This window comes from Taudactylus pleione, unplaced genomic scaffold (assembly GCF_031769625.1).
Source record: "Taudactylus pleione unplaced genomic scaffold, aTauple2 ptg000019l, whole genome shotgun sequence".
Taxonomy (NCBI): Eukaryota; Metazoa; Chordata; class Amphibia; order Anura; family Myobatrachidae; genus Taudactylus; species Taudactylus pleione.
In genome coordinates, this window is record NW_028284421.1 from 39,757,501 (window position 1) to 39,784,845 (window position 27,345).

Genomic DNA, 27,345 nt, shown 5'->3' on the forward strand with positions numbered 1-27,345 from the left:
GAAATGAGAGAAATACACTGTCTGTCCCTATTTACCTATCAGTCTTGTCCTTTTCTACACTCTAAGGCTGGGTACACACCTAAACGACCGCCAATCGTGCCGATGTTCAGGGCGATTTGCCTTCACCCTGGACATCCCATGATTGCCGGTACACACTTAAAAAGCTTTAATGACAGTTCCGTCCTTCATTATGTACAGACTCACATGCGATATCGTGTGATTTACTGTGCAGCAGTGGCGGGTTGGGCCGGGGGGCAGGGTGCCATGTGCCCCCGGGCCGCAGCGTCATGCAGGCCGCGGGTAGTCTGCACCGCGTGTGTAGCGCTGACCGGATGGAGTTCGGTCAGCGCTACACAGCACAAACAATCAGCAGCCGCTGAGAGTCTGTCAGACTCTCATCGGCTGCTGCTGCTCCCACTGCGGGAGCCATCTTCCGGCTCCCGCAGTGGGTAATGGGAGAGCCGTCGTCATGATGACGTCTCTCCCATAATGCAAAGCGGCCAGAGGAGCCAGTGGAAGCGTCGGGAGTGGGAGTTTCAGGTAAGTGTTTTGTTTTTTTGTTGTTTTTTTTATTACGTCTCTCGCTACTGGGGGCACTACCAGGGGGGGATTACTATGGGGGCACTACTATGGGGGGGATTTCTATGGTGGCACTACCGCGGGGGATTACTACTGGGGGCACTACCAGGGGGGTGGATTACTACTGGGGGCACTACAAGGGGGGGGACTACTACTACTGGGAGCACTACAAGGGAGGGACTACTACTACTGGGGGAACTACAAGGGGGGACTACTACTACTGGGGGCACTACAAGGGGGGGCTACTACTGGAGGCACTACAAGGGGAGGGGACTACTACTAGGGGCACTACAAGGGGAGGGGACTACTACTAGGGGCACTGCATAGGGGGGAGGGGACTACTACTAGGGGCACTACATAGGGGGAGGGGACTAACACTGGGGGCACTGCGAGGGACCACTGCTGGGGGCTCTATATAAAGGGCAATACTGGGAGTACTGCATAGGGGGGAGACTACAACTGGGGCCTCTATTTAAGGGACATTGCATAAGGGTTACCACTATTGGGGGCACTGCATGGGGGGGTGGACTGCTACTGGGGGCACTGCATAGGGGGTACCACTATTGGGGGCACTATATAAGGGGCTTACTACTGGGGCACTGAACAGGGGGGACCACTACTGGGGGCACAAGGGGCACTGCACAGGGGGGGATCACTACTGGGGGCACTACTGGAGGCCTGCATAAGGGTGTTATCTCCTGTGGCACACGGGGGCACTGCATATGGGCAGTACAACAGGGGACTGCCCCTAATCTTTATTTTTACCTTACATTAATTCCATATGGACCCGCCTCCTCCCTGAAACACTTGAGGGGGGGCAGCGCCGTAGCATGCATGTTCTTCGGGCACCCTGGCTACACGCTACTCCTCTGCCAGGGCCGCCTGCATGCATTTGCCCCCCAGGCTAAAAGTTGCCAGCGAGCCCCTGCTGTGCAGCACAGCCAATCACACGATATTGCGCGGGAACGTGCAAATTGAGCATACACACTGCACGATATGCATAATTTGTCATTCCGATTTGGCTAAATCGGCCAAATCGGGCCGATATCGTTCAGGTGTGTAGCCACCCTAAGGGGTAAATTTAAATTTAGTAAGAATCGATTTTTTTTTTTTAAACTCGATTTGCATCGCCGAAACTCGTGTGATTATCCCGTTTTTTAAATTCGCAAATTTAAAAGAAGTGAGTTTAGCTGAAAATTAGGTGGCCGATGGTGAAGCATATCAAGATTTCTCCCCCGAGTAGCAAGTTTAGATGAGATTACTCACCCGAGATTGCATTGTCTTCTCTCTGCAAAACTCTCCCGAGCAAGCAGCCTGCACATATTAGGGAGATATGTGAAGGCTGCTTGTGTGGTCTACCTTTTATGCAAGGGTTAAATCTTAAAAAAAATGAAGTAGGGTCCCCCCCAAAAAAAACATAACCAGCTGGCAGCACCCATACCTCCACTGTAAAATAAATTGTTAAAAAAACACAGTACACACACACCGTCTAAAGTAAAACTTTATTACATACCTATCTACCTCACTCATACATACTTACCTGTGCCAACTGGTCACGTCCACTTGTCCCGTAGAACCCATTTGGAGTACCTGAAAAAAAGATCTTATACTCACTTCCATCCTTGCACTGGTCTCCGTAGCATCCAGGGTCTTGGCAACAAAAAACAAAACGCAACCAGATCCAGATACTTACATTAGCAGTGTATGTGTGCGATTGCATACACCACTACCCAGCTCACACTGATCAGTGTGAACTGTCAGGAGCCGGCAGCCAATCAGCAGCCGCTAACTGTAGAGCGTACGGGTCTTTGGGGGACCCCTACGCATTTTCTTTCCCCCTATATTTAAAACCAGCACTGGCCCTGCAGCCAGGTGCTGATTCCTAAATTATGGGGGAACCCTACTCATTTTGTTCTCCATAATTTTAGGAACCAGGACTGGCTGAGCAGTCTGGGGCTGGTTATGCTTTTGGTGGGGGACCCTACATAAATTTTTTTATAAAAACACTTTAAATTAGGTACACATGCAAACACATACACAAATAACACTGATCTGTGTAGGTTTCTGCAAAACTCAAAGCTCAGGAGGTGGAGTGTTTGAAACTTCAATTTCTCTGCGAGTTTGCTCCAATCTCACCCGAGACTGTAATCTCGATTCTTGGTAAATTCCGAGTTGCATCTTTTAATGAAAAGTACTTCCGAGTTTGCCCGATGGTAAGTTGTTTCGAGTTTGCGATCTCACCAGAGTTTTACAAGCGAGAAGAGAGAAATCTCTCCCAAACCCACCAGAATTTGTCTTTAGTAAATTTGTGAGATGAAAAACATGCCTAAACTCACTCGAGATTGTCATCTCGACCAAACTCGATTCTTAGTAAATTTACCCCTAAGTCTATGTTCACACACATTTGTGTAAAGCTAAGCAAACACACAAACACACTCTCTGTCCTCTGCTGATCATACTGAAATTATAAACTTTTGTACTCTCTCTCTCTCTATGTATATATATTTATTTAAAAACATCCTGATGTTCTGTTGCCTAAAATAACAAATCATTATTTTCCCAAATTTAAAATGCACCAGTCATAATAAACAAAAGAGTCACTTCAATGTAGCACCTCATTACAGCAGACGTTTCATATTCCTGCAAACACATATTAAACAGCTATTTGAAAAGACAGCATAATTATGCATATGTTTATTCTGTTACAGCTGTAATACTATACTTCTCCTAAAGGTGTGTATCCACTAGGCGATTAATATGAGTGATTGAACGATAATGACATCGTTATCGTTCAACCGCTCATTAATCATTCACAAATCGTGCTTTAAAATATCGAAAACAGCCAGCGATGCGCACTCCCGCTGGTGGTTTTCGACATCAATCATCACCTGAACATGCAGGCCAACCTGCTGATGACGACAGGTTGGGCATGTTCGGGGATGAGGGAGGGTGTTCACAAACCATCGATGGTCGGCTGCCATCCCTATTCAGAGGCTCTGTGATATATATACATATATATATATATATATATCTGTATATATATATCGATAGATATGTATACAGATATATATCGAACATGTGTGTATATGTGTATATATATGTATATATCATTGGGGAGGAGCTGAGGCCGGATGGAGTGTGCTGGGCTACCTGGAAGCAGCAGCCAAAGTCGTGGCTGCTGCTCCTTCAAACACAGTGATCACATAGTGGTCTGCCGATGCTGCCCGATCACTGTGGCCAGCAGTGATCGGGACACGCTAGAGAGGCAGCCACGCTTGCAGAGGGACCAGAAGGTCCCTCTGATGTAGGCGGCTGCGGGAAGATTAGCTTCCCACAGCCGCCTAATGGGCATTTCTGACTGGTCGTATCTGATACGACCGTGCCAGGCAAGTGGTTAATGTGATAAAGGAGTGGGGACAGTACATCTACAGGGGAATTAATGTGATAAAGGAGTGAGGAGAGTACATTTACAGGAGAATTAATGTGATAAAGGAGTGAGGAGAGTACATTTACAGGAGAATTAATGTGATATAAGGAGTGAGGAGAGTACATTTACAGGAGAATTAATGTGATAAAGGAGTGAGGAGAGTACATTTACAGGAGAATTAATGTGATAAAGGAGTGAGGAGAGTACATTTACAGGAGAATTAATGTGATAAAGGAGTCAGGAGAGTACATTTACAGGATAATTAATGTGATGAAGGAGTGAGGGGAGTACATTTACAGGAGAATTAATGTGATAAAGGAGTCAGGAGAGTACATTTACAGGAGAATTAATGTGATAAAGGAGTGAGGAGAGTACATTTACAGGAGAATTAATGTGATAAAGGAGTGAGGAGAGTACATTTACAGGAGAATTAATGTGATAAAGGAGCCAGGAGAGTACATTTACAGGAGAATTAATGTGACAAAGGAGTGAGGAGAGTACATTTACAGGAGAATTAATGTGACAAAGGAGTGAGGAGAGTACATTTACAGGAGAATTAATGTGATAAAGGAGTGAGGAGAGTACATTTACAGGAGAATTAATGTGATAAAGGAGTGAGGAGAGTACATTTACAGGAGAATTAATGTGATATAAGGAGTCAGGAGAGTACATTTACAGGAGAATTAATGTGATAAAGGAGTGAGGAGAGTACATTTACAGGAGAATTAATGTGATAAAGGAGTGAGGAGAGTACATTTACAGGAGAATTAATGTGATAAAGGAGTGAGGAGAGTACATTTACAGGAGAATTAATGTGATAAAGGAGTGAGGAGAGTACATTTACAGGAGAATTAATGTGATAAAGGAGTCAGGAGAGTACATTTACAGGAGAATTAATGAGATAAAGGAGTCAGGAGAGTACATTTACAGGAGAATTAATGTGATAAAGGAGTGAGGAGAGTACATTTACAGGAGAATTAATGTGATAAAGGAGCCAGGAGAGTACATTTACAGGAGAATTAATGTGATAAAGGAGTGAGGAGAGTACATTTACAGGAGAATTAATGTGACAAAGGAGTGAGGAGGGTACATTTACAGGAGAATTAATGTGACAAAGGAGTGAGGAGAGTACATTTACAGGAGAATTAATGTGATAAAGGAGTGAGGAGAGTACATTTACAGGAGAATTAATGTGATAAAGGAATGAGGAGAGTACATTTACAGGAGAATTAATGTGATAAAGGAGTGAGGAGAGTACATTTACAGGAGAATTAATGTGATATAAGGAGTCAGGAGAGTACATTTACAGGAGAATTAATGTGATAAATGAGTGAGGAGAGTACATTTACAGGAGAATTAATGTGATAAAGGAGTGAGGAGAGTACATTTACAGGAGAATTAATGTGATAAAGGAGTGAGGAGAGTACATTTACAGGAGAATTAATGTGATAAAGGAGTGAGGAGAGTACATTTACAGGAGAATTAATGTGATAAAGGAGTGAGGAGAGTACATTTACAGGAGAATTAATGTGATAAAGGAGTGAGGAGAGTACATTTACAGGAGAATTAATGTGATAAAGGAGTGAGGAGAGTACATTTACAGGAGAATTAATGTGATAAAGGAGTGAGGAGAGTACATTTACAGGAGAATTAATGTGATATAAGGAGTCAGGAGAGTACATTTACAGGAGAATTAATGTGATAAAGGAGTGAGGAGAGTACATTTACAGGAGAATTAATGTGATAAAGGAGTGAGGAGAGTACATTTACAGGAGAATTAATGTGATAAAGGAGTGAGGAGAGTACATTTACAGGAGAATTAATGTGATATAAGGAGTCAGGAGAGTACATTTACAGGAGAATTAATGTGATAAAGGAGTGAGGAGAGTACATTTACAGGAGAATTAATGTGATAAAGGAGTGAGGAGAGTACATTTACAGGAGAATTAATGTGATAAAGGAGTGAGGAGAGTACATTTACAGGAGAATTAATGTGATAAAGGAGTGAGGAGAGTACATTTACAGGAGAATTAATGTGATAAAGGAGCCAGGAGAGTACATTTACAGGAGAATTAATGTGATATAAGGAGTCAGGAGAGTACATTTACAGGAGAATTAATGTGATAAAGGAGTGAGGAGAGTACATTTACAGGAGAATTAATGTGATAAAGGAGTGAGGAGAGTACATTTACAGGAGAATTAATGTGATAAAGGAGTGAGGAGAGTACATTTACAGGAGAATTAAAGTGATAAAGGAGTCAGGAGAGTACATTTACAGGAGAATTAATGTGATAAAGGAGTGAGGAGAGTACATTTACAGGAGAATTAATGTGACAAAGGAGTCAGGAGAGTACATTTACAGGATAATTAATGTGATGAAGGAGTGAGGGGAGTACATTTACAGGAGAATTAATGTGATAAAGGAGTAGGGACAGTACATTTTCAGGGTAATGTGATAATGCGGGCACTAATTGTGGAGGGGTATATTGAGACTTTTGTATTTCTTTGTTTCTCTTTTGTGTAATATATATATTTTTTAATTAAAAACAAGTAAATATTTTTTCTGTTAATAATAAGGTTTTATTGATACGCAGTTTGTAGGGACAGCTTTCAAAATATTCTTGCACAGAGGAGCTGATTCAGAGCCACTCGCACGATATGTATGCAAACTGCGTAGGCAGTGCAATCGCACAGCAATGCATTAGCACGCCCAGTATTTCTTAGAGAGCGATCACATAGTGTATGCAGACACCCACCAGCCTGTCTTAAGACGCTCATTTGTGCACGTCATGTCCAGGAAGTGTATGCAACCATTGGGTAACATCAGGTAACATCGGATACGATCGCAGCGCTTGAGGTTGACCATACCCTGTTGCAAGCACTGTGAGCACTTCAGTGTAAAACAGACCAGGTGACGTGTACTATGATGCTGACTTTTAATTATGCACACCTCTAAAACGCAGTTGAGATGCTCAGGCGCGCCTGGGTTTGCACCTCCACTCCCCCGTTTTTAATGGCCAGCCCCTGTTACCACCTACAAACGGCTTCCCCTGTCACTCACTCTGCTGGACTGTCTATGTGAACTTTCGCTTAGGTATGCGCACGCGCACTGCGATGCATACACATGCGCACAATGCATACCATCGGCAGCAGCGAGCGTTTGCCTCTTAGTGAACGGGTCTGAATGAGCTCCAGAGTTCTAGTAGACCGGGTGCCGACCCTGCACACTAACTGGACCCAAGTGATTATAACAGTCTTCACTCCCTTCACTCTGATGAGTCATTTAAGACATAAAGGTAAAGCAAGCAGTATTTCAGGAGAAAAACCCCCCCAGAAAACTTAAAATTAATAAATGGGTTGGATCTGACATGTTAGAAGGTTGGACTTTGAAGTGATGTTTTACTTTTTCCATTGTTTGCATTCTCATGTGTATCAGCAGATAAGATTCACTCGTTCAGCACACAGTCCAAACAACAAATTCCATCCTTCTGTACATTCATTCACTAGGTTCTGTTAATGCAATCAAACGCTGATTCCATATACAGGATGGTAACTTTCATATTCTGATAAGTCTGATAATAACTGCATTCACTTTGGTAGGATAATTACCAGGCATTATGTGGCCGTACACGCTGTGAAATCAAGCTATTCGACAAGGCTGTCATCAGGAATTGTAGGGCTCAGTACAAATGGAACATGCAGGACCACCCCTCTATGACATCCCCACATGCTATGACCTGATGGGCGCAAAGGTGCTGCGTGAAGCTCTGGTGCCCAAAGAAGGTGTATACTAGGATCCCCCCAAACACACACAGACTCACACATGAGGAAATTGGGGCAGAGGTTCATATACTAAACTGTAGACAAAGGGGGAGACTGAAACAGGCACATGGCGGGGGGAATAGGAAACCTCAGACAAACAGGTTCATATTTCCTGTTCTACTTATATTACCATCTTCTTCCTGGGGGGGAATCGGTATGAGATGCCGGTGCTTGGGACCCGGCAGGTAGAATCCCGACGCTGGCATCTCGAAAGGGTTAACATACCGACACTTGTTTGTTGGTATACTAACCCTCCCCCTGTCCCTACCCCCCCTTTTTGGTGCCTAACCTTAACCTCCCCTACTAGTGCCTGACCCTAACCTCCCCCTCCCCGGTGTCTAACCCTAACCCACCCCCCTTAGTGCCTAACCTTAACCCTACCCCTAGTGCCTAACTCTAACCCTGCACCTTAAATCTAACCCCCCCTAACACCCTGATACTTATCTTCGGTATCCCGACGGTTGGGATTTTGGCGCCAGGCTTCTAACCGGCATCAGGATTTTGGCGCAGGTAATAATAGCGTCAGCATCCTGACTGCCGGGATGCCTAACGCATACCCCTGGAACATAGAGTGCATAAAAGGCTGGGGCAAAAGGTAGGAAGAGAAGAGGAGTAGGAGTGGTGGGAGCGGAGTCCGGGTTGGAGATACACAGTGATGTATAGAAGATGTGTTGACTCTAGAAGATGTATTGATCCCGGACGCAAACGTCCTCTGATTTATAAGGCAGTCTGTGAATAAGATGAATAAGAAGCAATTCATGGCCTAAATCATCAGTGTTGGTAGTCTTGGTCATCACACTGGTCCTATACATTTGTATTCCCCTGACTGTGACCCTGCCAATTGTTATAGCAGTAAGTAATGCCAGCTAGCTATTCTCACACAAAATCAAGGAATGTTTAGGGCTTAAATAGTAAGCTATTAAAATTACAGAGCTCTAATAGGTTGATCTGCATTTGACAGTTTTGTTTTCATTGTAAAGTAACCCTGAAACAATTTAAATCTGTATATTTACTGATGAAATGAGGATAAAAACATGAGCAGAGAAAGGAAAGTAAAGTAGAGTGGGAAAGATGACAAGTAGATTAATGGAGTAGGTAGAGAAGAGAATGAAGGGATGTGGAGGCTGGAGAAGGGGAGAAAGAGAGAGAGAGACTGCCTGCAGATTCACACGTACACCTTGGGCTAGGCTTCATTCATACATATACACACACACACATTTATTCACGGTGGCTTACAAAAAATATTCAATCCTTCAAAAAGTCAACAAATGTGTCTGTATTACAAATGACACTGACAGATTGTTCCAAGCAGTATTTTTTTGTTAACCAGTAGACTTTTATACAAAACTTTAAAACTCATAATTCATTATTTGTCTGCAAATTTTTTTTTTTTTAAACTGTAAAATTATTATTGGTATGTATTCACCACAGCAGACTAGTACTAGAGCCATCTGTTGCTGCAATAACAGCTTTAAGTCTGTTGGAATAAGTTTCTACCAAGTTTGCACACTTTGGTTGTATAATTTTTGTGGAATGCAATTTTCAAATAGTGTCAGTGATTCTCAGTTGGATTGAGAACTGGAGTTTGACTTGGCCATTGTAGATTATTCACTTTTTTCTTGCTCTACCACGCCATTGTTGCTTTGCCCTTTGCCTGAGATCATTGTCATGCTGAAAGGTAAACTTTTTTCAAGCTTTAGTGTTCTAGCAGACTGAAGATGTCTTGCAGCATCTACTTGTATTTTGCATTATCCATCAATCCAACAATTTTAACATGATGCTCATTCTCCACTGAGGAAAAGTATCCCAACAACATGATGGTGCCATCCCATACCCTACTGTTGAGATGATATTTGCTGAGGAATGGGTTGTATTAGATTTGCGCCACAAACATGCGTTACGAATTGGGGCCAAAAAGTTTCCTTTTTGTCTCATCTGAACCTTATCCCACATTTTAGCTGAGTCAGTCTGATATTTTCTTGCAAACTCCAGATGTTCTTTGATGTGATTTTTCTTCACTAATGACCATTTTTTCTAGCCACCCACCCTTATAAGCTACTTGTATGCAGAGCTGGTTATGGTTGACTGGTGCACCTTCACTTCACTCTCAGCCAATGAACGCTGTAGCTCCTACAAAGTGATAGTTGGCCTCTCTATAGCTTCCCTCACAAGTCTTCCCCTCGCTCTGGCACTGAGTTTTGGGATGCTGTCTTGCCTAGACAGTGCCTGGGTGGTATAGTCAGGGCCCCCGACAGTCGTGCCGGGCCCAGGGTGTGTGGCCTAATCGTGGGAGGCGTGGTCATGCCCCCTTAGGGAAAAAAAAGGAACAAAAACATTTGTGCAGAGCCGCGCGCTGGGGAGGTGGGTGCTGTGTGCCCTGCAGCCCGGCGCACAGCCAATGGGGGGCACGATCAGTGTGATCGCTCCCCCATAGGAGACTGCTCCGGCTGCTGCTTTAGCAGCCACGGTCAGTCTCCCAGTGCAGCCCAGCAAACAGCAGCGTGTGCTGGGCTGCTGTGACATAAGAGGGAGGGGGAGCAGTGCCGGACCCCCGCCGTATGCGCTCCCCCCCTCTCTGCGCCCCTGGGTTTCGTGCAGCTTCTTGTCAGGACTGCGACTACTTCAGTACATAAAGATAGACTACTTTTGCCAAAGTTCCATTGTGGTCGTTGGAGGAGCTATCCTGCTTGCTGGCATGCTTCTCATTCAGGGGATAGAGTGTTAAAGTGATCATCTGTTTCCCAGGTTTCGTCAGGTTGTGGGATTCCTAGATTACTCATTATTTCAAACCTGATTCCATTTGGGTCACATGTTCTGAAACTTCCTATGGATCACAGATATCTAGTATAAAGCCTGTTACTAACTGTGTCTCAGTGTCTGTGCAACGTTGCTTTCAGGTCTTTTCTTAGACTCCTGCCAGATCTCCGCTGTGCCTGTGGATTGCTGTGGACTTTGTTATATTCCAGATGAACTTCTGATGCCAGTTACCCGCTGCACTACAGAGCCCAGCATTCCTATTGCCTACGTATTGCTTACTGCTCCATCACTGTGGTTTCATCTTTTTGCTGCACTATTTACTTTGCCTGTTGTCTTTCCATTCCTGTGGATATTGAACTCATCCTTATTACAGTTGTCAACTGCATCGTTACAGTATCACCTTTGCATCACGGGGCTCAACCCCGCTTTGAACTCTAGCCACGCTGCAGGGCTCAACCCTGTCCCAGAATTTCATCACATCACAGGGCTCAACCCTGCTACAACCTTCTCCACATCACGGGGCTCAACCCTGCTCCGAACTCTAGCCACGTCACAGGGCTCAACCCCGTTCTTTAATCTCATCGCATCACAGGGCTCAACCCTGCTTCAATCTTTTCTGCATCACGGGGATCAACCCCGCTCCGAACTCTAGCCACGCCGCAGGGCTCAACCCTGTTCTGGAATCTCATCGCCTTACAGGGCTTAACCCTGCTCCGATTTCACTACACCACAAGACTCAAGTTTGTTTCATCTCTCACTGCACCACAGGGCTCGGCCCTGTCCCGGAACCATATTATTCTGCAGGGCTCGCTCTGCTCCAGATTTCCATTACTACAGGGTTCTACCCTGGCAAAGGTCCTCAATGCCATCCTGAGGTGTTAGCCTCATACTGGACTCGGGGTTCCCTACCATGTTAGTTCTTGTATGTTTTTTTTTTCTAAAGATCTGTTTATTTTGGATTTTCAAAAATCAAGTGACAGAAAAAATAGAACATGTTACAGGCAGATATCAATAACAGTAAATAACAATGTGCAATAGTTATACAAAGGTAACATGGGAAAAGCAAACTGGTGTGTGGATTCAGACGCTAAACATACATTAGGGAAGTAGAAATATAGTCCCAGTTTGAATAATAATTGTATAACAGTACAAAAATAGCCCTTAAACAATATTATAATATCCAAAGAAAAGTAAAACAATACATATGGATATCTGGATAAAAACACAAAAATAACAGCAAAAAATACAAATATTAGAAAAAAGGAGAGGGGGTGGAGGAAGAAAGAAAGGCAGCGTTGCTGAAGAATCAATGATGAAAGAATACGTGGTCAATATCATATTAGAATGTAAGCTCTCATGAGCAGGGACCTCTTCCCTCATGTGCTTCTCTTTAAATTTTCTTCTACTCTCTACTCCCCATTAGGGCACCTAACACGGGACTGCCAACTCCCGGCAGCTTATTGTGAGTGCTTTAATCACTATTCAGCAAAGTATATAAGTCGTGTACTTGTCCTGCACTGTAATGTACTGTAAGTTACTTGTTTCTTGTTCACCTATTAGTTGTATTAACTATGTAAGGCGCTGCGTAACACTTGTGGCGCCACATAAATAAAGGATAATAATAATAATAATAATATCAGGGTGATGTACAGAGCATGTCCCCTGAGCATACATACTATATATAGGAACATCCAGGTTTTAGTTCTTATATGTTAAAGACTGCATATATATATTTGGGGATTTTCTCCTATACTTATTATTGCATATGTGAACCCCTGTGCTGTTTGAGACTTTAATAATTTAATAAATTCTATTTTACTTTTATCCTGTGCTACTGAGTTTCATGAAAAGGTCATTCCTAAGACCACCCCAGTTTATTGTGCCTAGTAGGCCTGCCTCCCTCCAGGAGTCTCAAGTGTTGGCAGCCGTGACACTTCTATTTCATCACAAATGCTCCAACAGTGCTCACTGGGATATCCAAGTACTTGGACATTATTTTGTATAATTTTCCTAGCTTGTGTATGTCTATAACTTTATCTTTAATTTTGAGCTCCTGCAGACTTGCTGCCTATGGGGTTCATCTGGTCACAACTGCAGCCCGATCGGAGCATATCCAGGACCCAAGCCCTCACTTCAGCTTAAAGCCGTGGGCTCGATTTCGGGGCTGATGTCACCACAGCCGAGGGAGTGCACCATTGTTGCTGGTGCTGGCCTCTGTCACGGTGTGGTTATTTTGTAGATCCAGTTCGGGACCCTTAGGTCTGACCGACATGCATGGGAAACGAGCTGGCTTGATGAAATACTGGCTCATGGGTATGAACTTGTGATATGCAAGGATACTGGACTGGAACCATGGTGAACAGTCCAGGTCCACTGGGCAACCCCTCGTCTACTGACCTGTGAAGGCCAGTAAGACCAGGAATATACTCCAGCGACAAGGGTGACCCCTGGAACTCAGAATAGTATAGTACTGGTAGATAAGAACTCAGAACTCAAGCCAGGCATTGGAGTCTTATGTAGTCAGAGTACAACTTGGAAAAGCTGCAACTCTGGTACAGCTCTGACGCAAAACCTGGAACTGGAACCAGTGAGGAACTCAGAAACTGAGCGGCATATTTACTAAAGTGCAGGTTTTTAGAAGTGGAGATGTTGCCCATAGGAACCAATCAGATTTTACTTAACATTTATCTAGCACCTTCTAGACGATAATAGCTAGAATTTGATTGGTTGCTATGGGCAACATCTCCACTTCTAAATATCTGCACTTTAGTAAATATACCCCTGAGAGTCAGGATAGGTAATACAGCTACTGAACACCTCAGTGCACAGACTAAATATTGCACACTGACCTAGCTCTGGAACCAGCATCCTTCTCTGAACCAGCCCAAGACAATAGCACACATTGCAGAGAAGCCAATATAAGTCAGCACAATAGTATAACCTGGACAACCACTGAGCATAAAGTATAACAGCATAAGTAACTTGAATGCAATGTCCCCTTGGTATGATGGGTTGAGACCACGGCAGAACTCACCGGCTCAGCCTAATAGGTGATGGTACACAGGCAGATGAAAGTATTATACTTGCTGACTGAGTTTAAGTGGTAGTGCAGGTCTGTATGCAGCGTGGATGATGCAGCGCTGACAGGTAATGGAACACAGGTCTGTATGCAGCGTGGAAGCTGCAATGCAGGCAGGTGAATGATACTCAGCATAGATGGTAAGTAGGGAGGACCCATGAAGTAGCAGATGAAGACACAGAGGACACAAGCACAGGATAAAGGACTAAGCCTGGAGCCTTGAACTATACGGGATAGGAACACATTGTTCAGGCAATGGGTTGCACACAGAAACTAGTTTAAATAGGAGGTAGTCAATACCCGTTGGTCTAGCTGACCAGGTGAGCACATAGGTGCATTAATTAATCCCAGGGAGGCGTTCCTGGGATGTCTTGGAAACTGAAATGAATGAATGTCTGAGTCTGAAAGGTATGGGAAGTCTCCAATTTGTGATAGCCTCCTTGCTGGCTCTTCTGCTTTCGGCTGACCCCTGTGCCGGACCTGCTTGGTGCTTCCTTCCCATCGTCAATCCACTGAGTTCGCAGGTGTCATGAATGCTGGCCTAGCTTAACATTTACGAGGGTCGGCTCTAGGAGTGTTCGACCAGTGCGGTCGAACAGGGGCGTGCGGCATCCATTCACAGATGGGACAGGGCTGGGGGAAGCCCAGTCAGTGACGGAGGGCTGGGCTTTACCCCCAGCCTGACATTATTTGGAAACGCCCCCAAATAACATCACGTACGGGGCTTAGCCTATGGTAATGAGGCCACGCCCCCAATTTCAGTTGCGCACTTCGAGCGCAGCATACCGGGCCGGCACTGGGTGCTCAGACCCCTGGAGCCGGCCCATACATTTACCATCTTGGTTTTCCAGAGTCTGCAGTAAGGGTCAGGCTCCCCAGCTCCAGCTCCTCTGTGCCTACAGAGCATACCATCTAGGCAGTCTGCTGCAGGGTACGGATGAGGCCTGTGACACTCACCCTGCGGTGGCCATATTGGACCTGGTTCCATCTGCCTGCGTTCATGGTGGCTGTGGTAGTCTGCTGTGTCCTAGAAGACTGTGGATCTTCAGCTCCTCAGTTGGCTGCCCTGCTCCCTGTGGTACTCTCACTGGACCTCTTCATTTTCTGGCCATGAGTGCCCAGTGACTCATGCCTGACGGACATTATATTTTTCTATTGACTGTGTGATTGTTGGCCGTCCTATTCATTGTTTGCCGACATACTACCAGTATGGATTATTTCCTACCCTCCAGAATTTAGTTGATTGTCGAGGAACCTGCGGCAGTTCTTGATACTCCTCCATTTGCAGCCCACACCACCCTTGTGGCTATGTTTGGTTGAGCCTCCTCTGATAATGCCTCTTACACCTGTGTAGTAGCCTGTCTGCTTTATGTCGCTGTAAACTCTGCTTACCGTGACAACTTGGTTCTTGGTTGTTGGCAGACCAATATGGCGGTTCTATATAGGGTAATTTTATATGGAACCGCCATATTGGTCTGCCAACAACCAAGATTCCTTTACCCCAAAAATAGAGCTAGATAAAGGATTAGTGTTGCCAATATACCATTGATGGTGTTCTATTATTAATTGAAGTAAGCTTTTCATGTATATGTCATTGTCTTTTAAATTTTTTGCAAAATAAATTTGCAATAATTTACACTAAAAGCTGTTGTACTACTCTCTGGGTGCTTCTGGTGCAAGGGTCTCATTATAAGAGCTGACTGTATAAAGACCTACCATCTACTCATTGAAGATACCATACCCTCCATTCCACTACCCCAACGGGAGAACTCCAAAGTGTAGGGATCAATTATATATAAAAGAAGTAACGGTATTGGACTCTTTAAGGATTCAAATTCTAAATTTTTTCATCTGTGGCGCCTTCTGGACATTTTATATATATATACATATATACGGCCGCGCAGGTCATTCACCCTCTCCAGTTCATGGTCAGGCAGTCTCCCTATCCTACTTTCTAAATGCTCTGTAAGTGGAGTGCTGTTATATATATAAGTGTGGAGTGTTATTCAATTCTTGAATGTGCAAGAAGTGAGGCCTGCCGAAATTTATCAGAATTTAAAGCAGATGTATGGTGATGTGAGAAAGTGGTGGGAAATGAATGAACAAACATGCATGACGGAGACCAAACAGAAACCCCATTACTTGTCACAGTTTTTGGTGGGAGCCGGGTTTTCAATAATCCAGCGATTTTCATCTGTTCACTATACACAAAGGGGGCGATTCAATTGTTTTTTTAAGCCATGATAATTAATGAGCGCCCAGCGTTGCAATTAAATTGTTCTGGGTGCTCATTAATTATCGCCCTCTTCGCCCCGGGTTTAGCCTTGTAAAAAGGCTAAACCCGCCTAAAGTTCTGGATAGGACGCGTAACTGTGTTTAGCGTGCCCTAACCAGGGGGTTTCTCACACATTTCTGCTCGCACCCTCCTGAGGATGCAAGCAGAAATACTGGCGCCGGAGGCTATTGCACCCTGACAGAGCAACAATGTAATTGCTCCGTCGCGTGTCTAGAAAAAAAGCCGACGGCAAAACAATTGAATTCCCCCCAATGAGTTCCTGGACAGAAAACATTTTGGAAGTGGCGATGAGTTGTAGCTTGCAGTCAACATCTGGGTCAAAGGACTTAAGGCAGCCAAGTACAAGGGGATTGTAAACCTCATGGACAGATATGATAACGGTTTAAATGGAGGAGGTGATTATGTTGGGAAACAGACAAAGGTAGCATACTCTGGACCTCATTCAGAGGCTCTGAATGAGGGCGGCCGCATCTATTTTCCGGCCCGGCCTCCTGGCCGCTCGCTAGGCTGTGGGTGACCACCCACAGCTTTAGCGAGCGGCCAGGTTGATGGTCGCGATGGTGAAGACCATCGCGACCATCAGGGCTTGCGACAAGACCCTTGTGGTAGGGTCTCATCTGCCGCAAGCCCCAGTGAGCTTTCGGCTCTATTAGAGCCGGAAGCTCACCATTGACATTACGAGTGATGTCAGTGGGGCCGCCCACAAACGGCAGGCGTTCCGTCGGCGCCCCGCCTACAAAACGGTGCTAGCTGTCGATCACCATCGGCAGCCACTCCTTTTGTAGTAAGCCCCTGTTATGGAAAAGTGTCTCACCAGATAAGGCAGGATAACTTGGTTAGATGAGTTGCCTGCCAGGAGGGCAGGATTTCTTGGCTAGATGAGTTGCCTGCCGGGAGGGCAGGATTTCTTGGTTAGATGAGTTGCCTGCCGGGAGGACAGGATTTCTTGGCTAGATGAGTTGCCTGCCGGGAGGGCAGGATTTCTTGGCTAGATGAGTTGCCTGCCGGGAGGGCAGGATTTCTTGGCTAGATCAGTTGCCTGACAGGCTGAAAATAGTTCAGGTGTAAATGTACAGTTTGATTACACACAGTAGGGCTGAGAAAGCTGTAGCTGCTGATTATACAGACGAAGCACAGACCAAAAGGCTTGGGCCTGCATACACTGAGCACAGCATGTGGATGGTGAATAGTTCAGGTGTAAATGCACAGTTTGATTACACACAGTAGGGCTGAGAAAGTTGTAGCTGCTGATTATACAGAGGAAGCATGGACCCAAAGGCTTGGGCCTGCATACACTGAGCACAGCATGTGGATGGTGAATAGTTCAGGTGTAAATGTACAGCATACTTGCCTACCCTCCCGATTTTGTCGGGAGCCTCCCGAAAATCGGGTGCCGCTCCCGACCTCCTGGGAAGGCAGGCAAGTCTCCCGGCTGCCACCGACCCCTCCTGTCCCACCCCAATTGTTTGTAAAACCCCGGCAGCGAAGGGGGGCGGTGACGTGATTCGTGTCATTTTGGCTCCGCCCCCTGCATCACACTGCCTGTAATATTGGCAGTGTGTAGCAGGGGCAGGGCCAAAATGACGCGCTTGCGTGGCTCCGCCCCCCACTCCGCCCACAAAACGTGTCATCTGGCCGGCCTCGCCCCCGTTTGCTGGCCACGCCCCCCAGTAATGCCGATCTGGCTGCTCCCTCCCAGAAAGGGCAGCCAGATAGTCGGCACATATGATATACAGTTTGATTACACACAGTAGGGCTGAGAAAGTTGTAGCTGCTGATTATACAGAGGTAGTACGGACCGAAAGGCTTGGGTCTACATATACTGAGCACAGCATGTGGATGGTGAAAACAGACAGCAAGCTATCAGCATTCACAGAAGAGTGGAACAACAGTCTTGAATAATTGAGCTACCTGCTGAAGCCTGGAAGGCAGCGTGGAGGGAGACGGAGAGTGGTAAATAGAAGCAGCGGCTGAAGTGTAGACAATCACGGAGGATAGCTGGAACAACCAGACCGAGCTGTTGGAGGAAACTCTATAACCAGCGAGGGGGAATGAATCTGGAAGCTACAAATAGGAGGAGCAGCCAATAAGCAGCATATGGAGTATGAGTCACTCTCTGCAGCATCCCCGGTGCTTGGTAATCAGCGGAACCGGATTCTGAGTCAGTGTAGGTCCCGAGCCGGTGGGAAACAAGCCGCTGCCACGGCTTGTGACAGCCCCGGAGCGAGATAATTTCTCTCTCGCTCCGGGGCTTGCGCACACGCAGTGCGGCCGCTGCGCGTGCACAGGGCATCTACATCGACCCGCTTGCAAGCGCATCAGCGCTTGCGAGCGGGTCTGAATGAGACCCTCTTAGGGGTATTCAATATGGGTGCGATAACATCGTTTTTTGCATTAATATCGCACTTTTTAACGTTTTTGCTTTAATATCACTTATTTTAGTTTTACACTGTATTCAATTTCAAAGACTTATCGCAGTTTTGAAAAGTCTTTGATAAAAACGGTGATAACTTTTCACCATTGAATAGGTGTCGAAAAAAAGCGCAGAATTGGGGTTTAGGGGTGCAGGCTTAAAAAAAATAGCCTGCACCCCTGAGATTGACATTTAAAAAAGAACTGTGTCAAAAAAAGTTTAAAAAAAAAAATAGGGACACCCCAAAAAATGTATTTAAAAATTGGGGTGCAAAAAAAAAAAAAGGGAAAAAATTGTTAGACAATAAGTAAATAGGTTCAGGGCTATTCTGCATGTATGCGGCAGGTGTTTTCTAGAATAGAATTATAGCGGCAGGTGCACAAATGCAGAATTTTTAAAAACTTACTTTAGGGACATCAAAATATGCTAGTACCCATTTTCATGTACCCCAAATTTGATGGGACCACTTAAAAAAAACTAAAAAAATAACCTAACTGCTCTTCTGCATCACTTCTTCAATGTCGGGAAAAAAACACCTGCTCCGGCTATTTAAATCCCCGACTTTCAATTAAAGGCTAAAACAGGGGTACCCATAGTGTTCCCCCATATTTTTACAACTTTAGGGGGGTCTTACAATTATTTTAAAGAAAAATTCGTAACTTTACGCAAATCCAACTTCGGAGTTTCCCGTTTTCGTTAAATTGATATTGAATACGGGGATAAGCGGGAGCGCGCACCATACCTTTACGCAGAAAAAAACTCCGATATGAAACGTTAACTTCGCCAGGGAAGTTAACCTTTCATATTGAATACCCCTCTTTGTGTTTAAAAAATTTACAATAATCAAACTGGCTGAGAGAGAGAGAGAGAGAGAGAGAGAGAGAGAGAGAGAGAGAGAGAGAGAGTACAATTGTCCTTGTTATGGCTAAAAAATGTTCAGTCATAGTAGCAGCATTTGCAATTTATGATGTCACCAATGCTTGAAATATGTTCATCATCCAATATTAAATGGAAGAATGCCAATGAGTATTAATAATTATTCAATGCTTATATGCTCATGTAAACAACAGTGATAACTGCATGATTAGACACTGATCATATTAATAGAAGAAGATATATGTTTGTTTCTGATAATATTTTATAATAAATAAAGTTACTTTTTAACTGTTAAAAATTAAGAGTGTCCCCACAGAGTTTATTTCTCTCTGCTGTGTTAAATACCCTACATGTGTGCCTCAAAAAAATATACTACTTCAGGGTACATGATTCAGCACAAACCGCTATTGCGATCGCAGCTGTAATTATGCAAGAAGTTCTGCTGTGAAAATATGCTAATGTCTGCAACCGCACAGCCAGCATAGAGACGCCCACTACAGCTTTCTCACATCAGTAAGAACTCGCAGTCCTGCATATACATCGGTAACGTCGAGTAACATAGGACCCTCACCCTAACCTGTCTCAGAAATAGCAAGTCTCGTTGAACGCAGTGAGTACTCAAGTTGTGTATGCCGTCGCAATGGCTAATTTATGCACGCCCAGGAAACGGCGTTCAAACGGACAGGCACACCTGCGTTTCTCCAACCACTCCCCCATCACCACCCCCAAATGCTGACGTCCCATCACTCACTCTGCGATGACTTTGTATCTGCGTACGTAATCGCAATGCTATCATGCGCAGGCACACTGCAGTAATGAATCAAAACCTTAGGTCCTATATTGGTAAATAATTTATCAAATGAGTGCAATGCCTTGCAAACTCCAGTAAAACAAGTCCTGTAAGTTGCGATGTGTAGCCTCCATGGCTCGGACTTGTTATTCCAGCACTTCCCACAGATGCTCGATTGGATAGAGATCTGGGGAAATTGGAGGACAAGTCAACACCTTGAACTCTTGTTCCTCAAACCATTCCTGAACAAATGTTACAGTTTGGCAGGATGCATTATCTTGCTGAAACAGGCCACTGCCATCAGGGCATACCGTTGGTTTGCAACAATGTTTAGGTAAGTGATATTTGTCAATGTAACATCCACATTAAATGCCAGGACCCAAGGTTACCCCACAGAACATTGCCCAGAGCATCACACTGCCTCCGCTGGCTTGCCTTCTTCACATAGAGAATCCTGCAGCCATCTCTTCCCAAAGTTATTGACACACACGCACCCGGCGTAAAAGAAAACCAGGCCAACTTCTTCCATTGCTCCATGGTTCAGACTCATGAGCTCATTTGTAGGCACTTTTGGTGATGGACAGGGGTCAGTATTGGCACTCTGACCGGTCTGCAGCTAAGCTTAGGAGTGGTGTACATGCCCCCAGCGCATGGTAATCCCAAAATTATGACATAGATATGCATCGTTGGAGTGGCCATGCCCCCACTGTGATGCGGGCCTGCACCCTGCCCAGAATCAGACATAGAAAATGTAGAGAAAATAAAGTATTTGTCTGATCTCTATATAGGGGCATAATCAATTTCAGGCGAAAAGTCCGAGGTCGGTCGCCGTTTTTTACTGGGATAAAGTATCGGGCGCGTGCTGCGGATCCCTGTATTCAATTAGGAAATGGGTATGATATACCGCCGGCCGCATTCCCATCAGCGGCAGGCCGACAGGAGCAGAGTGCGAAGCAACGGAAGCCCGACAGGGCTGGAAATCCCGATCGTGGATAGGTAAGTATGTACTAACCTAACCTAACCCCCCTAACCCTAACCCTCCTTAGGGGTGCCTAACCCTAACTTCCCCCCCCAAGTGCCTAACCCTAATCCCCCCTCTAAGTGCCTAACCCTAACCACCCCCTTCCCCGCTGCCTAAACCTAAGTCCCCCGGGGGGGTGCCTAACCCTAAGTCCCCCCCGGGGGTGCCTAACCCTAACCCTCCCTCTCCCTAGCCTAACCCTAACCCTCCCGGGGGGTGCCTAACCCTAAGTCCCCCCCGGGAGCCCTAAACCTAACCCCCCCCGCGGCTGTCCGCTCGCGGCGCCCGGCATCACTACGATCGGGATGCCGGGCGCCGGTCTCCCAGCGTCGGAGAAATGTGGGCGTCTACATCTAGACGCCCGGCATTTCACCCATGCCGGGATAAGACAGTCGGGAAGCCGGTATTTAGGCATTCGGCTTCCCGATTGCTTCCCTCAATTAGGAATCACCGAAAACGGGACCCGGCAGAAAGGTATCGAAAAGTCCTGTCACTTTTGGGGAAATCAGCCTGTCTCCCCCTAGAAGATGGTCTGACATGGGGGATCACTATGGGTATCCCCGATTTGGCCTGATGAAGGTAATTGTGGTTTGTAAATAGCCGCGGCAGGTGCATAAATGCAGCTTTGAAGAAGTGGTAGAGAATAGCACTTAGCGTTTTTTTTGGGGAAAAAATAATTAGTCCCATCAAATTTGGGGTACATGAAAATTGGTGCAAGCATATTTTTAAGTCCCTAAAGTGATTGTTTAAAATTCTACAAAAATCCACCTGCCGCAACCACCCGCATCAATTTTGCTAGTTTAGATGTTTGTCCCCCAATATTTTTTTTCCCGCCTCCAAAATGAAAGTACCTTTTTTGGGGTGTCCTGAGGAACTTTTAAAAAATTTTTTACACAGATTACTTTAATGGGACATTAAAAAGGCTGCAGGCTATATTTTATTATTCTGCACCCCAAAACCCCAATTCTACACTTTTTAGTGGTGAAAATGTATCCCCGTTTTTTAACAAAGACTTTTCGCACCTGAGAAAAGTCTTTGAAATTGAATATGGGGATAAGTGTAAATGGCGAAAATGACGTCATCGGCGATAAATTATCGCCGATAATGGACTTTTCGCTCCAAATTGAATATGGCACATAGAGTTTTATTTTGATAATATTACCAGATAATCTGTGGAAGGTGCCGTGTGTACTTTCTGCATACTGGGGTACATTTATAAAAACATTCAGAGAGAACATGTGCAAAAATAAAGCATAAGGTATTTAATGTGCAAAATATTCTTGGTTTATAAAAACCTACACACATACCTCCCAAATTTAGGTATGTCAGAGAAACTTTGACAAAAAAAATCTCACTCCCAATCCACCCATACACCGTCCTGACCCAACTGGAAATTACCACTTTAGGACAAAATTCTGCCCTTTATTTAGTCCTGCAACTCAGGACTGTACCGCCAAAATTATGACAGCTGGGGGGTATGTTTTTATAAAAAAAAATTCCAATGCCTGGTCTGACCTGTGATAATACAAGCATCATTTTTAAGATACCATTTGGACTCTTGGTCAGTCCTGCTGATAATCTAAATCATCTTTCTCTGTGAGCACGACACACTTTTCATGCAAAGGCACATGCTACAATCCCTGCTTTATATGGAAGGTTCTCTAATGCCATAATCAGTGTCGGACTGGGGCATGAAGGGTCCACCGGGGAATGCAGTGGTAGGGGCCCATGCTTAAGGGGTGTAGTTATTCATCAGAGGGGGTGTGGCCAGTCACCCAAAATGCTTGGCTAATCAATGTCTGGTGTAGATTCTATAGAAGGGAACCAATCACCCATATTGATCAGTGGTACTGCTCCACTAGATAACTGACCATCTACTAGAGTAACAATGTATAATTTGAGTTCTGGAACCTAACACCTTGAAGAGGGGGTAGGCCCTTAGGCAGTGGGGCCCACCGGGGATTTCCCCTGTACCCCTGTGGGCCAGTCCAACCCTGGCCATAATAGTGCAATGTTAGAGTACATCTCAAATGCTGGCAAGTATTATGGGGTGCATTCAATTGCACATATTTCCACCTGTATTGGTAGGCAGATTCTGCTTGTACCTCCATAAGCCTGCTAGCAGAATCTCCCTTCTGGAGTTACAACTCGGAAGCCAACCAGAAATGTTCCGTCGGCTACCGCTCCTAACTGAATGTGCCGCATGCCTGTAATGCATAACCTTAAAGTAGATACCTATTTTAGGTGGATATTTAATGCAGTCTTCTATGTAATAGTGGAGCAACAATGGTTCTTTCCATTGGGTGCACATTCCTCCCAACTGACCAGATTTCAGTGGTATAGTCCCAGATTGAGTACCTCAATATGGTTGGTGCTTGAATAAAACAGAGTTTCATTCCAAAGTTTGGTTTTTGGGCTCAGCAGGACTTGGGTTTGTGTTGAACTGGATGGAGCTTATTCTGTCACGATTTTGTTTGATAGAATGTTTGCAGGTATGATATTAACAATATATAGACTACATAATATTAAAGGGTGGGATCAGATTTGACTGGTACTGCAATAAACCAATCAGGTGCTGCCAACACAGTGCAAATACATTTATAGTTTCTTAATCCCCACAAACATTGCAGTAATAATTGAGCAAAAACCTATAAGTTATACAGTACGCACACATTTTCCATGACTTTATACATTTACTATTTTACATGATTATTTTGAGAGCTCATTTAATGTGGCTGTAACTGCCATACTGAGTAATGCCTTTAATTTAATTTTATAATCCCTAAATACAGTAGATAGAAGCCATATCCTTGTGTGACACTGATACACTCAATCATTTTGGATCCCATTCAGCAAATTTGTGAATGGAATTTACACCCTCCCTCTTTTCCCTTATGTTATCATATTACAGTATGTGTAGGAAAATGTGAGGTGATGATGCTCTGTCAGTATGTCACGTGTTCTTGCGGTAAGAGCATTGGATTCATTTAAAAGAGAAGATTTAACATTGCAAAGACATTGCATCAGATTCTGACGAATAACAGCTTTGACGAGACAGCAGAGGAGGGGTAGCTATGTGGCATGGATAATGCGTTACCTGCTGGACTGGTCCTATGGGGGAGTGTAACTGTAGAACACAGAGGCATTTTGTAACAAAAAAAAGTTATGGGTATGGAGACAAGTACTGAAATAAAATGATACTAATAACCATTCATACTAGAATACAATAACAAAATGTAACACAACCTCTGCACTATAGTGGTACATTTTCCTATAAGTAATCAATACAATGAAAACTCTTTTGACATATATTAGCATCTCAGAGATATCTATTTTATAAAATACTTGGCAAGTATATTCAGAGTGTGAATTATAGTCAGTTCTATTAATATTAGTTTGTAATATAGCCTTACATTTGACATGCCCCTCCAATAGGGGATGATTGCACATTAACAGTAAATGACTGACATTAAAATGTAATCTTCCTGACCATAACAAAAAAATATATATAGCTTTAAAAAAAAAAAAAAACACCCTACTGATCCTACTAGCCTGCCGGTCACATATAAGCTCTAAATACATGTGACAACAGAACTCTAACTGCAGTAAAGACGCCCTTAATCCAGAGGCAAAATCTAGCAGCCACAGGGAACATAATTCCTTATGGAAATTTCTTCTACTTGCTCACAATAAACTAAACTACAACTCTTTGAAATCAATCTGGATCTCTTTCCAGTTTACCGAATCTTGGCACACACTTGCTCTTGATGATTTTTTTCTTCACTTTTTGATACCTTGTATAGTTTAAAATAAAGTGTCAATAGAAAAAAATAACATATAAATAATAATAATAATTAAAAAATATGACCCGATTTCTCCTGAACACTGCTTTAACATTTCAGAATGTTTTCCAGCTGTCATTTACTTATGCCTCCATGTTACTGTATTTACATAAATCATACAACTAACAAAAGGATATCACGTGCCTGTGTGTAAAGGTATCATTGAATCACACTGCTTTTGGGACATAGAATAAGAAAGGTGGATGTGTTGTGTTACATTATGTTTGCGTGTGAAATAAAACTTCATACGTTTGTCCTTACCTGGGAGTTGGCAGCAGTGAAAGATGGGGAGAAGGCAAAGCCAAAAAGCCTGTCAGCTGCTGCACACACAAGAGGCTGACACAGCTCAGAAACACGGCCATCCATGACCTCATGGCAAGAGCTGGTGCTTGAAGCCAATATTCTGCCACGGTACCATACAACACAGTCAGAAATCTGGCAGTATCCTAGGTATAAAACAGTGCAAGATATAAAACTAAACAAATAAAAAAAAAAAAGTAGGGGGAAAAAGTTCAACCATATCTACCACTAATGTCCAGTTAAAGATATTTATTTCACCCATGTTTACTACTCTCCCCCCGTGAATTATTCTCTAAGGTAATGCAAAATAGTGCTTACATCCCTGAAACTCACTATTCATACATATTCAGACTGTCCACAGAAATGCCACAAAATGCTCCTGCTACATCTACTGAATGCTAATCAAAAGCACAGGGTGACAGCCATTCTCTCCACTTACCCTGCAAAACTAACATGACTACTGCTTTGTGCAGGAAGAACAATGTAACAATCTAAAAACCTGTAGTCCAACTATAAAGCTTGGATAATAGTGTTAATGTTTCTCAACCATATCAGTGAAAAAGAAATCAGCAGCCTGAGCTCAACATACTGTAACTGATGTACATTCAGTCCCAAATCTCAAATGACTCACTATTAGGTCCCACTGGTGACTTGTAAAGTGGTGTACTTACTATCCCATACTAATACTTAATAACCACTTCCATTTCCTAAAATCAAGTCTGGTTGGTTATATCTTCCCAAAGTACACACCAATGTTGCCTGCCCACCCCCCTCCCACCTCACATTGAGAAATGATAATACATTTATTTTATTATTTTTGAAACTGTGAAAAAAATGATGACTGCATTCACTAATTTATGTACTGAGGAGTTTCCCTATGATAAATAATCAAATAAAGCAGATCTCTTTCATTTCAAAGCAGGGTGCACTTTACAGCACCACATATATATTAAAATATGACTTTAACATTGCCTTTAGTTCAAGAGTTTCACTCCTAATTTCAATTTCTAACCAGTTATCAGCAGTAGATGCTCCTGCAGCTCTGATAAAATGTTAAGCTCTTTCAGATAAAGTAACTTTATATGGTCAAGATCAGCTCAGTCCCAACCTGTCAGTGTCTGAAGCTTGTCCTTCTGCCGGCTCTCCTATAGTGTAGTCTAGTAGGAGACTGGACAGGTACAAGCTCCTGAATATTGGGCGGGGATATATACTGGATGGGAGTGTTCTACAACAGCTTAACTGTTTCTAGAAAGAGGCTACTGCAACTTCAGCAATATAAAGATTCATATTGTGCCCCATCTAAGTCTAAATATATAAATCAGCTATGCAAAAAAAAAGATATAATTGTTTATACTTTATTTTATCACCAGTTTAACAGCAGACACTTACAGCTAATTCTTACAGCTAATTACATTAAACAAAAATGTAGAATAAATATAAATCAATGAGGTTATTTCTGCCAGGAAGGCTTTTACATGCTGTATAATTGATCCATTTGAAGAAACTGAAGCTATATAACAAAACATGAGCATTCAGTTTTGTTAAAAACAACAACATAAATAAAGTGCAAGGGCTACAATGCCAGTCACAGATGAGAGAATACTGTGGCACGCAAAGGGCATTGTGGGAAATGGGTGCAAGTTTTCACGCAGTGTTGTTATGTACCCCAGTATACAAAAGAAGTATCACTATGAAGATGTAAATACACAAAGTATAATAGGGAACAATCTACAAAGTGTGATTACCTTTCATCTTACTTTATTGATTTACACTGGTTGCAGCTTGGCAACATTGTCCTAGTCCCATTACACAACTGTTTACATATTCTATTAAACCTATGTGTCCGGGGTCAGTACCACACTTGTTACCTTAGTAGCAGCTATAAGATAAAATACTGGAAAAAAAAAACATTGTTACGTAATACAAGAAAATAATTAGCATAGATGTAATGTAATTAGAATTGAATTTACTATATGTTTCTGGGTAATTACAGGCAGACAGTGCAGCTGCTGTGAAATACTACAACAGCTTTTTGCACTATTTGCACTGGACTTTATACCACTGAATGTTTATGTTTAGTTGTGCTAAAGATGTTATCTTTTTTGAATAGGCAAATATTTGCTGTGGATTCATATACATATTG

At 43.7% G+C, this 27,345-nt stretch overlaps 1 protein-coding gene across 1 annotated transcript in view; it reads right to left on the reverse strand.

Moving 5' to 3' along the window:
* The window catches only part of ADM2 (adrenomedullin 2), a 66,559-nt gene extending 40,190 nt beyond the window's left edge, over positions 1-26,369 (reverse strand). Inside the window, exons 1-2 of the mRNA XM_088444450.1 lie at positions 26,311-26,369; positions 25,164-25,348 (exon numbers count right to left, since the gene is read on the reverse strand). Coding sequence (XP_088300576.1) covers positions 25,164-25,276 — 113 coding nt within the window. The 5' untranslated portion in view covers positions 25,277-25,348; positions 26,311-26,369. The remainder of the gene's footprint in view (positions 1-25,163; positions 25,349-26,310) is intronic.
* Between the last annotated feature and the right edge of the window lie 976 nt (positions 26,370-27,345).